This window comes from Pecten maximus, chromosome 1 (assembly GCF_902652985.1).
Source record: "Pecten maximus chromosome 1, xPecMax1.1, whole genome shotgun sequence".
Lineage (NCBI taxonomy): Eukaryota > Metazoa > Mollusca > Bivalvia > Pectinida > Pectinidae > Pecten > Pecten maximus.
In genome coordinates this window covers 10,802,853-10,817,126 of record NC_047015.1, presented here as the reverse complement: position 1 = coordinate 10,817,126, position 14,274 = coordinate 10,802,853, and the positions used below count along the sequence as shown (strand labels likewise).

Here is a 14,274-nt window from a genome sequence, read left to right as displayed (position 1 = left end):
TTATGCATGCCTCTCTTAAAAAGGATACTGTAGTTTTCAGCCTATTATTTTGTCATTTTCTATCAAGTCCCACAATTTCTTACGAAACTATACATAATCATGTATCTTCAAGATACTTGACTATAGCAGAGAGAACAATTTTGGGGTCTGTACCTATATTGAGAAGAGCTATATGTCCTTATTATTTCTTGATTTTCCTAATTTGGACCATAATTTGAAATTCAACAACATTAATTTTGTTCATTTTTATATTGTACATCGCATGTCTGATGGTGAACAAATAATATTAAATTGAATCTTTTTATCTCAAACAAGTCTTACTACATCCTGAAATGGAAAGTGCATTAGCAGCAGAAGAGAGACCTATTGGGCCTCTTGTAATTATGTGATGTTATTTCTGTTTATTTAAATGAAGTATTACAGAAGGGGGCTGAACTGAACTCTGATGGCTAGGGAGCTAAAGTGGTTAGAGTGTCCACCTGGAAGTCCCAAGTCTGATCCTCGTCTGTTCATTGCGTTTTCCCTCATGTACATACCCCGGTATGTATTACTGACACATTTAAATACACTCTGAAATATCTTACCTTTACCAGATACAAAAATTGATATCATCAATTATGTAGCGGTTAGCTTGTAATACCCCGTAATATTAACAGTAATATCTTTTGTTTAACCAAGGCTACATATTTAGACGATTGTCATGTCTTATTTACAATATATGAAACATATATACAGATCGTTAACCTACCACTTTCTCAGCTGTAACCTTTTGTACCTACCTCTCCATCAGCTATCTCTGAGGTCGGCGTGTCTTGCTGAGGCCGTGAAGCTAAGTAAACCATCCTTCCCGCCCCTCCCTGCTCCCGAATGTCAATCACATCCCTCATCTTATACAGTTCAGACACACTGATAGATCGGTGATATCTAATAAACATGAATTTTACAGTAGATATCATGCTGTATAAATTAAGATACACTTTAAACACAACTAAAGTCTGAAGGTAGTACCTCAGTTAATCCAAATCCACATTTATATTCTATTGTTTGATATCTAATCTATCCCCCATTAACCCCAATGTGGGAAATGCTTTATTTCTTACTGAAAAACAAGGGTTGTGTTTATTACGAATTGACACAGAAGTTCTATATTAGAAGCTACAAAAGTGTTTCAGGACAAATTGACTATAGATGAAGTCTGTAGAGCAAGAAGTCTTAATGTATACATTACGTATATATATGTATGTATCTAAGGGCTGGACCCCATACCGCACTGTCAACTCATTATGATGGAATGATAACAGCCATTCTTTATCACTGTAGCCCATATCCCATTGTGAACTCATTATGATGGAATGATAACAGCCATTCTTTATCACTGTACCCCATACCCCACTGTGGACTCATTATGATGGAATGATAACAGCCATTCTTCATCACTGTAGCCCATACCCCACTGTGAACTCATTATGATGGAATGATAACAGCCATTCTTTATCACTGTAGCCCATACCCCACTGTGAACTCATTATGATGGAATGACAACAGCCATTCTTTATCACTGTACCCCATACCCCACTGTCAACTCATTATGATGGAATGATGACAGCCATTCTTTATCACTAAACACTTTAAATTTTTAATCATCACATCAATTTTGAACAATCACTGTGACAACAATACTGCCAGAAAAACATCACAATGAACTTTGACCTGATTCCATGACCTTGTCTTTTTAGCATTTACCCAAGAGTCAATGACCTTATTTAGATCTAAGAACACTATTTTTCAATGTTACTTCCAAACTTAAGCTTCTCCAGTGAAATAAAATATTTGCCAAATGATTTGATAACATGAAACGATTCAGCCACATTTGATAGTTGTTGTGACACAATTTCTATTTGTCATATTCATACATAACTTATAAGTTTCAGAAAAAAGTCATTAATTCAAAAATGAATACTATAACTGACCCCAAATGGTGATCGTGACCTTAGAACTTGGCAATACAGGCATAAAACTAAAGATTGATTTTGTGAACAAAAACTTGTTTCCCCTTCTCCCTTACTAGGCATTGCATTGTTTTTTTGCACTCAATTGATCTTTGACCTGTAGATCAAGGTCACAGTGCACTCTGCAAATGGCGTGATAAAGGTATACAGTAACTTTCATCAGAATATTTTTAATTGTTTAAATGTTATTGCTGGATAAGAAATTATTAGAAAAATATGTATTTTGACCCCGATTAAGGTAAAAGTGACTGTACCATTGCACATCGGCTACAGGTAATGCAAGTATACTGCAAGTTTTGTCAAGATATCTTCAAAAGTTTAGAAGTTATGGGCTGCACAAAATTTACACTTACTTGACCTTGAGGTCAATGTCACAACCCATATCAATATCAATATCCATGAAAGGCTAAAAACTTCTCTGAAAAATCATTAGCAAAATTAACTTATGTGACCTTTGACCTTGCACACTGCACATCATCTTAAGAGGATGCAACTTATGCTACAAGTTTCATCAACCTATCTCTAAAAGCATAGAAAGTTTGGCATGGACAAATAATTGCTGAAAAAAATTGCACTTGTTTGACCTTGAGGTCATGATCACAGCGACTTAACTCAATCCATCAATATCTGCTTTAGGTGATGCTCATATATATAATTACATCACGAAGTTATGGGCCAAACAAGAAATTACTGTACAATTCATACTTCTTTGACCTTGAGGTCAAGGTCAAATTGACCTAACGGCAATACACTGTACGTCGGCTTTAGGTGATTCAGGTATTCTCCTATCAACATATCTTCAACGGTTCCGAAGTTAATGGCAAAGGGCGTTGTTGTTGTTCACTTCACCATAGACTTCATTTTACATTACCACTACACCGGTACTAATACAAACAGGAGACATAATAACGTGTGTAACCGCTAACTAGCATATACAATGAGGTTTAATGGGGGGGGGGAAATCGCTGAGGTTATGGACATGAATAACATTTTATCATCAGACTCTTTCTTTGACCTTTTTATATAAGGTCTGAGCATAAAGTGAATTGAACTAAAATAAGAATCCTCAATAGACATTTAGTTAGCCCTATACAATGCACAAGGATTAAAATCATAATTAGACCACATGATTATCTACTCACCTCTTGTCAAAGAGTTCTATAAACTTGAACAATGGTAGAGTGTTGTCCTTGGCCTCCAGTAGTAAGGTCACTGCCTCAGCCCTGTCCATACAACAGATTAATGTGTAAACTGTACATGTAAATAGTAATTACAAGAGGCAAAATATGCCTGCATCACTCAACTGGTATTCATGCATGCACTTCTCTGATGATTCTCTACCTTCCAGTTAATCAAATTACTTGATTTTAGGCCTTTCAGTTTGTGAAAAGTGTTTTGAACAGTTTCAACAAATTTAGCCCTGGAACATGGTTCAATGTTATTTCTTTTTCAGGTGTCTATCCCTGGAACCTACCAGCCATATATCTTGATTTTGCACCTTTTAGTTAATCAGAAGAAGTCGTTTGAGAGTTTTAATCACTCGGACCCTTGTGACCTTGAATATGTCAAGGTCATTTTTTTGCAATTGTTGGACTTCATCCCAGGAACCTATTAGCTATATATCTTGATCCTTGGCCTTTCCGTTCATCAAAAGAAGTCATATGAATGTTTTAAGAAGTCAACACCTTGATTCTAGGCCTTTTAGTTAGGAGTCATTTAAAAAAGAAAGTTAATTGACAGATTATAAAGCACTACAGCATTAGCTCACTTGACTCTTCAGGCCAGGCGAGCTTAAATAACATAAAACTAATGCATCTTTAGAGCTGATCTAGGTCAGATGTCCTTAAACCCACAATGCTACTGGCCCAATAGCTATGCGTCTTGATTAATTCTCATAAAGTAGCTAAAGATTGTAATAGATTTGACACCTAGTAGCTGCTGTCTTGAAAATATAGGCCAATATGTAATTCAAACAAACATGGTAGCCCTTCATATCACAATGTTACTGGCCTAATATAGTATGACACTTAGTTTCTTGACCAATGAGAAGAAGTCGGTTAAAAATATTAGCATTTCATTTGACCCATTACCTTGAAAGTCGTTAAGGGATGTCATTTAAACTAACTTGGAAGCTCTTCATCTTAACATGCTATTTGCTCAATATATTGACCCTGGATCTCTTGGTTATTGAGAAGTTTTTAAAAAAAAAGAAAAGATGATGTCAGACGGATGGATAACTGACATTAAACCATGGCATAATGACAGAAAAATGCTATTATAATAGCACAATGTCAGGTACTATATATAGGCATGTCAATAATAGGCATTGCCATTTTAGGTACACTGAAATTACCTATAACTGATGACCCACATGGTGTTCTGATATTGATAGCAGTGAATACAAGAAAGATGTTAGTGAAATATAACCAACCCTAGTAGCCAGTTTTTACCTAGTGGTGTTGGCTGGATGTAGTCCCTCGTCATTCTTTAATGTTACATGTATACGTTTATAGCCAATCTTCTTGCGATGAAACTGTGAGATTGCGAAGCGGGCCTCCTCCTTGCTGGGGACTTTCACCATACCTATACTTGTATTATCAGGCTGGGCCTTCACATGGACATTCAGCACCTACATCATAGAAAATATATATCTTGTAAATGTGATATGATGAATACGTGTACTTGTGTGAGAACTTACTAAATAAATATTCTGTCAAATGTCATGTGCCCATGCAGACCAGTCAATCCGGTCTTTTTATAGGAAAAATTCCTCATTTTCTTGCAAATAATTCTTACCATTACTTGAACTTTCAAAATTCAACATGGCCACCCGGCCTGTCAGTCATCTTATACCTCTGATCAGTTCCAAAGAACAAATTGAATAAATTATGCACAATAGTCACAATAAAAACCTAATTAGAGAAAGATATCTTTAACTTTTGAAACATAGCACTAACAAAGTGTCATAAGATAATGATCCTCAGAGTTTGTATTTAAGCTGTCTCTAGATCTATATCCTTTTGAAGCATTGAAATTTGAAATGGATCCCATTTTCAAACTACCCTCAGTGACAGGCAGCGCTTTAAACTCTGACCACAATGAACACTTCATCCCTTTAACTGATGAACCAAGAAATGTGTATATATCTATATATCTTTCATGGACATAACTACCTGTAATCACTATATGGTATTATCTAATGGATTCATGGGTTATTATTTTAATTTCCTTAGAAAGTCACATTTACTTGTTATATATTGCATGCTATACTGTGAAATGGGAAATTTTCTCTTCATTTCTAGCAAACTATTATATAATAGCAGATGGATTATAAATCTGCAAATAACACAAATCAAACTATGATATCACAGATTCAAATAATAATAATAATAAAAAAACTTTCATATTTCATTACAAGAGGCCTATGGCCCTTAACAGTCTCTCGTGTCTAATATATTTTGGCAGATTTGATTCCCCTGACCTTGAATTTGAGTTAATGTCGTTCACCCGAACATGCTATCAGGTTTTCTAAGTATGTGGTGGTTGTCATGCAAGAAGAAGATTTTTAAAAAATTTCAGCATATTTGAGGCTGGTGGCCTTGGTAATCAGTTTTTGCCATTGAATTTTGAGCAGGGATTGGTTATATTGGCAAACAAGAGTAACTAATATTTGAGCATAATGAAAAGATTCAACATTAAAAGATTTCATCCTGGACAATAAACAAGAGTTCACAAATGTAGGAAAATATAGAGGGTATATTTGTACTTGTTTCCAAGGCCCCATAACAGGTCTCTGGGCCTCTTGCTTAGTGAGAAATGTCATTCAAAGACTTTAACAAACCTTAACCCCTGTGACCTTGACCCCTGTGACCTCTTGCTAACTAAGAGGAAAGTGTTTAAAAATTTTACCTTATTTGACCCCTATGACCTTAAATGAAAGTCAAAGTTATTCATTTGAACGATCGTCTTGATAGCTCTTCACCCCAGCATGCTATATGCCTATAGCTAATATCAGATGTCTGGTCCTCTTGCTTAAAGAGATGAAATTGTTTTTAAATGTTTAACATACTTGACTTGTGACCTCCTTGAATGAAGGTCAAGGTCATTCATTTGAACCTTCACCCCTGCATGTGATATGCCCAATATCAGATCTCTTTAGGTTATTTGGTTAATGGGATCAAGTTGAAAATGTAAATTGTTTATGAATGGACAATGGACAACAACGGACAAAAGACTGTGTCTAGGGTGACCTAAAAATTGCAAAGTTAACACTAATATTCACCATATATTGAAGGAATTCCTTATATTCTGATCTGAGTACATAGAAACAGGCTATATATTGTAAGTCACTTACCCTGACATGAGGATGGAAGTCACTTACCCTGACATGAGGATGGAAGGTGCTATATATGGTACGTCACTTACCCTGACATGAGGATGGAAGGTGGTATATATTGTACGTCACTTACCCTGACATGAGGATGGAAGGTGGTATATATTGTACGTCACTTACCCTGACATGAGGATGGAAGGTGGTATATATTGTACGTCACTTACCCTGACATGAGGATGGAAGGTGGTATATATTGTACGTCACTTACCCTGACATGAGGATGGAAGGTGCTATATATTGTACGTCACTTACACTGACATGAGGATGGAAGGTGCTATATATTGTACGTCACTTACCCTGACATGAGGATGGAAGTCACTTACCCTGACATGAGGATGGAAGGTGGTGTATATTGTACGTCACTTACCCTGACATGAGGATGGAAGGTGCTATATATTGTACGTCACTTACCCTGACATGAGGATGGAAGTCACTTACCCTGACATGAGGATGGAAGGTGGTGTATATTGTACGTCACTTACCCTGACATGAGGATGGAAGGTGCTATATATTGTACGTCACTTACCCTGACATGAGGATGGAAGTCACTTACCCTGACATGAGGATGGAAGGTGGTATATATTGTAAGTCACTTACCCTGACATGAGGATGGAAGGTGGTGTATATTGTACGTCACTTACCCTGACATGAGAATGGAAGGTGCTATATATTGTACGTCACTTACCCTGACATGAGGATGGAAGTCACTTACCCTGACATGAGGATGGAAGGTGGTGTATATTGTACGTCACTTACACTGACATGAGGATGGAAGTGCTGTATATTGTACGTCACTTACCCTGACATGAGGATGGAAGGTGGTGTATATTGTAAGTCACTTACCCTGACATGAGGATGGAAGGTGGTGTATATTGTAAGTCACTTACCCTGACATGAGGATGGAAGGTGGTATATATTGTACGTCACTTACACTGACATGAGGATGGAAGGTGGTATATATTGTACGTCACTTACACTGACATGAGGATGGAAGGTGGTATATATTGTACGTCACTTACCCTGACATGAGGATGGAAGGTGGTATATATTGTACGTCACTTACACTGACATGAGGATGGAAGGTGCTATATATGGTACGTCACTTACCCTGACATGAGGATGGAAGTCACTTACCCTGACATGAGGATGGAAGGTGGTATATATGGTACGTCACTTACCCTGACATGAGGATGGAAGGTGGTATATATTGTACGTCACTTACCCTGACATGAGGATGGAAGGTGGTATATATGGTAAGTCACTTACACTGACATGAGGATGGAAGGTGCTATATATGGTACGTCACTTACCCTGACATGAGGATGGAAGGTGCTATATATGGTACGTCACTTACCCTGACATGAGGATGGAAGGTGCTATATATGGTACGTCACTTACCCTGACATGAGGATGGAAGGTGGTATATATTGTACGTCACTTACCCTGACATGAGGATGGAAGGTGCTATATATGGTACGTCACTTACCCTGACATGAGGATGGAAGTCACTTACCCTGACATGAGGATGGAAGGTGGTAAAGAGAATCTTCCTCCATTCCTTAGCACTGATGTTGTAGTCGAGGTTAGAAATGAGAAGCTCCACTGGGCCCACCACACTGTCCCAGTCTGGTGTATCCTGCTCACACGGAGAGCTGCCAGTTGTACTTGGACTGTCACTCCGTATTGGCTGGAAAGCATTTGCGTATGGTGAGCTTCTCTCCGCCAGGTGACTGGTGGATTTGTAAGTGTTCTGATATGGTCGGTCCAACATGTGGTAATTTGGACTCTGGCGGTCTGGAGCATGGCTATTGTAGGGACTATGCCGTTGAATTGAATGTTGTGTTGGGGAGGAGGGTAAATAGTCCAGAGCTTTGTGAGAATTGTAGTTGTGCTGTCTATATCCTGTGTTGTTTGGAGGATAAAACCTGGTTCTTCGAGCCAAGTCAGAACTGCAGAAGCTACGATTCAAGTCTGGATTGGCAGGTCGAAATCCTCCGTCTTTTTCAAAGGAATTATTGCTATAACCATAGTATAACTGAGAATCCATGCAGGTGTTAGGTTGGTAATTGTTACCATGGTATCCCACAGTGTTACCATAGTTATTTCCGTAGTAACTTGAATAGGTTTGGTAATGGTTCTGGCCCCAGGTATTATGACTGTAGTAACCATATCCTTGTTGATAGAGTTGGTCATCATAAGACTGGCCAAACATGCTATAATGACCTTGACTCTTTTTGAAGCCAGAGTTATCAGGTGTATGCCTGTTTTCTGGTGTGGGTTGAGATTGTGGGCGTGACAGGGGCTGAGCTTGAGGAGGAGCTTCTTGTTCCTCCTGGTACAACTGCTGCTGTAGTAATAATACTTGCCGACTACTTTTGTTGTCCTTGGAAAATTTATCGACTACTGTTTTTATATCAGCCTGACTCTCCTCCTTCCCAGCTGGTACATCTCTCTGTGACTCGGGGCAGGGCTGACCAGGGCACTGAGTCGCCATTTCTATAGCCTTAACTTTCTTTTCAGGAGTTGACTGTTGACTTTTAGGTGATTTCTCCTTTTTCTTCAATTGTTCTTTGGGGCAAAAAGGTGATAATTTAGGCTGCTCTCTGGACTTGGAGCGTCGAAATCGGCGTCTTTTAGGTTTGGGATCGGGGTCAGCGATAGGGCTACTGGTGCCTATAGTAACATAATTTGTCAATGATCATTACACTTTAATGTTATTCTGATATATTGAAACAACAATACCATTTTAAAGTTGGATGTAAACGTTTTGAGAAACTGATCTAAACACAAAACTTAAATAGTGAAATGGTTGACAACGTCAATGTTGCCATCAGAAAGATAACACCATAGTCTCGTTTCTCAACATTGTCACAGGCAAGGCTGAAATGTTCTGCTGAAATATTCAACTAACAAATAAATCTGATACAGTGTTATATAATTCCTGAATGAAAGATACAAAGGTGTTTCAGATATTGTGATAACTCCTTTACTTTCATATACAACAAGTGTATTACAAAAGGTAGTTCATATCTTATAAACAGGTATTTTTTTACGTGACGTTAGTGACAAATATATTCAGAAGGAAAATCATATAGGCATATATGACAGAGAGTGAGCTTTGTTAACAACAAAATTGTCAAATATAGTATGGTCCTTGACCACGGACTATGATAAAGATCATGGTATATAATCAATAAAAACGGATCCTGTTTTTGTGAAGAAATATCATAGATCCTATGTATTTTAAGAAGTCTTTATAATAAGAAGTACAAAATTTGACTTAATTTTACTTCATGACTTTTGACAGTGATAATGATCTGATAACTTCTTGCTTGTGTTAAACAGTGCTTTACACTGACAAATATTATAAAAAAATATTACGCATAAAGAAATACAAAATACAACCTTGACCTACAATCCAATAACCTTGTCTCTTGGTTGCAGCCATTTAAACTCATAATGTCATAGAACCTACATTATGTACTTACCAGACCAAATTTGACCTAATAGCATTGACTAAAGGTCAGGGGACTTGTTTAATTATTGAACTATTGTTTGCAGCTACATATCAATAGATTCATGATTATAAAACCTACAAAGTTTCATAATTCAAATACTGAAATAAACAAATAGCAAGAAGTTTTGCAAACTGAAAAAAATAAAACATAGGGCATCAACTTTTGCAAAAATAGTCAATTTGAATGACCTTCAGGGAAAAACAGCAAAAATGGTCAATTTGAATGACCTTCAGGGAAAAACAATCACATTATAATTATAAAGCCTACCAAGTTTTAAAGAGATCAGTCAGAAGATGTAGGAGGAGATCTCTGGAAAAAATTCAAATACTGGTTAAGAAATAAACAAAGGGAAGTAACTTTTTGCAACCAGAGGGATCTTGGTGCCCACCATTGACTGATCTTTATTTGTTCTATGTTATACTGATTGTTGCTCTACTTATCACATCTTTCCTCCTTATTTCTTAATAATATGATAACAAGGAAAACCTTCATATGCAATCTTAGACAGATTTAAGAATAGCTGTCTGAAAAATAGAGATGACAATCTTATACCATCAAAATCGAGATGGCTGCCTGTCAGACATTTTATTATCCAATCAGACTCACAGTGAAATGGGCACAAATAGGGACCAAGGGAAACCTACATCAAGCTTGACAAATAGCCCTCCAGTACTCGTACTTTTCAAGAAATAGTGATATGACACTGAACTTCAACTGTCAAAATCCAAGATTGCTGCCTGTTGACGATTTTGTTCTTTTGATCAGATTCAACATTGAATGGGCACAACTAGGGACCAAGGGGATTCAACATTAGACGTTTGAGAAATATCCATCCAGTACTTTTTAAGAAATAGTTATGACAAACTTCAACTGTCAAAATCCAAGATAGATGCCTGTCGGCCATTTTGTTTTCCCCGTCAGACCCAAAATTGAACGGACACAATTGATGGAGGAAGGACCACAGATATAAAGGTCAATCTATATATTGGCTGCAAAATTTTGTTGTTTTATATAGGGAAAACTACAAAAGATCCCAGAGGGATCTTGGTGCCCACCATTGAATGATCTTTATAGGTTCCATGTCAGATTGATCTTCTCTCTATTTTTCCCTTTCTTAAAATAATCTGTGTAAATTGAGAAACATCCCACCAGTACATTTCAAACAAGGGGAACGTCTATATGAAATATGAGATTTAGCGATAATGGCTGTCTGTCGGCCATGTTGTTTTCAGATTGGTCCCAAAATGCAATATGAGGACCAAGGCCACCTACACATGAAATTGAAGAAAGATCCCTTCAGTACCTTCTGTAAAATAGCAGTAACAAACTTCAATTGTCAAAATCCAAGATGGCTGCCTGTTGGCCATGTTGTTTTCAGATTGGTTCCAAAATGCAATATACATAACAAGGGACAAAGGGGAACCTAAATATTAAATTTTAGAAAGATCCCTTCAGTACTTTCTGAGAAAAAGGCAGCGATTAGAAACTTCAATTGTCAAAATCCAATATGGCTGCCTGTCGGCCATGTTGTTTTCCGACTGGTCCCAAAATCCAATATGCATAACTAGTGACCAAGGGGAAGCTGCATATGAAATTTCAGAAAGATCCCTTCAGTACTATCCGAGAAATAGCTATAACAAACTTCAATTATCAAAATACAAGATGGCTGCCTGTCGGCCATGTTGTTTTCTGACTGGTCCTAAAATGCAATATGCATAGCTAGTGACCAAGGGGAAGCTGCATATGAAATTTCAGAAAGATCCTTTTAGCACTTTCTGAGAAATAGTGATTACCAACTTCAATTGTCAAAATCCAAGATGGCTGCCTGTCGGCCATGTTGTTTTCCGACTGGTCCCAAAATCCAATATGCATAACTAGTGACCAAGGGGAAGCTGCATATGAAATTTCAGAAAGATCCCTTCAGTACTTTCTGAGAAATAGTGATTACCAACTTCAATTGTCAAAATCCAAGATGGCTGCCTGTCGGCCATGTTGTTTTCTGACTGGTCCCAAAATACAATATGCCTAACTAGGGACCAAGGGGAAGCTACATATGAAATTTCAGAAAAATCCCTTCAGTACTTTTTGAGATTGAGCGATGACAAACTTCAAATGTCAAAATCCAAGATGGCCGCCTGTTGACCATGTTCTTTTCCGATTGGTCCCAAAATAAAATATGCACAACTAGGGACCAAGAGAAACATGCATGTGCAATTTGAGAAAGATCCCTCTGGTACTTTATGAGATTTAGCAATAACAAACTTCAAATGTCAAAATTCAAGATGGCCGCCTGTCAGCCATGTTCTTTTCCGATTGCTCCCAAAATAGAATATGCACAACTAGGGACTAAGAGGAAGGTGCATGTGAAATTTTGTAATGATCCCTTCAGTACTTTCTGGGAAATAGTGATAACAAGAATTGTTTACAGACGGACGGAGGGACAGACGGCCGGATGGATGGATGGACCACGGACGCAAGGCGATTTGAACAAGAGATCCAAGAGGGATCTTGGCGCCCACCATTGAATGATCTTTATAGGTTCCATGTCAGATTGATCTTTTCTCTACTTTTCTCTTCCTCTAAGTCTTACTAATCTGTGTAAATTCAGAAACAGCCCTCTAGTACTATTCAAACAAGGGGAACTTATATATAAAATTTAAGATTTAGCGATAATGGCTGTCTGTCGGCCATGTTGTTTTCTGATTGGTCTGAAAATGCAATATGCATAACAAGGCACTGAGGGGAACCTACATATGAAATTTGAGAAAGATCCCTTCAACACTTTCTGAGAAATAACGATAACTTCAATTGTCAAAATCCAAGATGGCCGCCTGTCGGCCATGTTGTTTTCTGATAGGTCTCAAGATATAATATGTATAACTAGGCACAGAGGGAAACCTACATATGAAATGTCAGAAAGATCCCTTCATTAGTTTCTGAGAAATAGCGATAACAAACTTCAATTGTCAAAATCCAAGATGGCTGCCTGTCGGCCATGTTGTTTTCCGATTAGTCTCAAAATGCAATATGCATAACTATGCACCGAGGGGAACCTACATATGAAAATTTGAGAAAGATTCCTTCAGTACTTTCTGAGAAATAGCAATAACAAACTTCAATTGTCAAAATCCAAGATGGCTGCCTGTCGGCCATGTTGTTTTCCGATAGGTCTCAAAATGCAATATACATAACTAAGCACCAAGGGAAACCTACATATGAAATTTGAGAAAGATCCCTTCAGTACTTTCTCAGAAATAACGATAACAAACTTCAATTGTCAAAATCCAAGATGGCTGCCTGTCGGCCATGTTGTTTTCCGATTGGTCTCAAAATGCAATATGCATAACTAAGCACCAAGGGGAATCTACATATGAAATTTGAGAAAGATCCCTTCAGTAATTTCTGAGAAATAGCGATAACAAACTTCAATTGCCAAAATCCAAGATGGCTGCCTGTCGGCCATGTTGTTTTCTGATTGGTCTCAAAATGCAATATGCATAACTATGCACCGAGGGGAACCTACATATGAAATTTGAGAAAGATCCCTTCAATACTTTCTCAGAAATAGCGATAACAAACTGCAATTATCAAAATCCAAGATGGCTGCCTGTCGGCCATGTTGTTTTCCGATTGGTCTCAAAATGCAATATACATAACTAGGCACCAAGGGGAGCCTACATATGAAATTTGAGAAAGATCCCTTCAGTAATTTCTCAGAAATAGCGATAACAAACTTCAATTATCAAAATCCAAGATGGCTGCCTGTCGGCCATGTTGTTTTCCGATTGGTCTCAAAATGCAATATGCATAACTAGGCACCAAGGGGAACCCACATATGAAATTTGGGAAAGATCCCTTCAGTACTTTCTGAGGATTAGCGATAACAAGAATTGTTTACGGACGGACCACGGACCACGGACGCAGGGCGATTTGAATAGCCCACCATCTGATGATGGTGGGCTAAAAATGTAAAATATGTGACTTTTTTTGTACGAAATCAAGGCTGTCTTAACTTTCTGGGAGAGTTCTCAACCTGTATGAGTCAAGTGAAATATTTTCCAGCATGTCCTATTTACTAAGTAATACCAAGTGCTGTTGTATAGTGTGATCGACCTACATGAACTACATGTATATACCATATTGCAGTAATTGAGACAAAGCCATTTCATACATAATAAGCATACTGACAGAATGCACATTATGAGCCACATTCAGGATGTTGTTATATATTTTGTACCAAATTCAGATTACCAGTTACTGTACTAAATGAAAAGCTGGATTTTTAATTAAATCAATAGCAAGTGCATTCATTATATAATTATACCCGAAAAAAGGAAGTTTAATATATGTTAGG

At 37.6% G+C, this 14,274-nt stretch overlaps 1 protein-coding gene across 3 annotated transcripts in view; it reads right to left on the bottom strand.

The window, feature by feature from the left end:
• The window catches only part of LOC117324543 (meiosis regulator and mRNA stability factor 1-like), a 54,601-nt gene that overhangs the window by 26,085 nt on the left and 14,242 nt on the right, over positions 1-14,274 (bottom strand). For all 3 annotated transcript variants that reach the window (XR_004532020.1, XM_033880458.1, XM_033880469.1), the window contains exons 8-11: positions 7,916-9,075; positions 4,460-4,638; positions 3,152-3,232; positions 780-924 (exon numbers count right to left, since the gene is read on the bottom strand). Coding sequence is in view for 2 of the 3 variants with exons in the window: in XM_033880458.1 (XP_033736349.1) it covers positions 780-924; positions 3,152-3,232; positions 4,460-4,638; positions 7,916-9,075 (1,565 nt within the window). In the remaining variant the exon portion in view is untranslated. The remainder of the gene's footprint in view (positions 1-779; positions 925-3,151; positions 3,233-4,459; positions 4,639-7,915; positions 9,076-14,274) is intronic.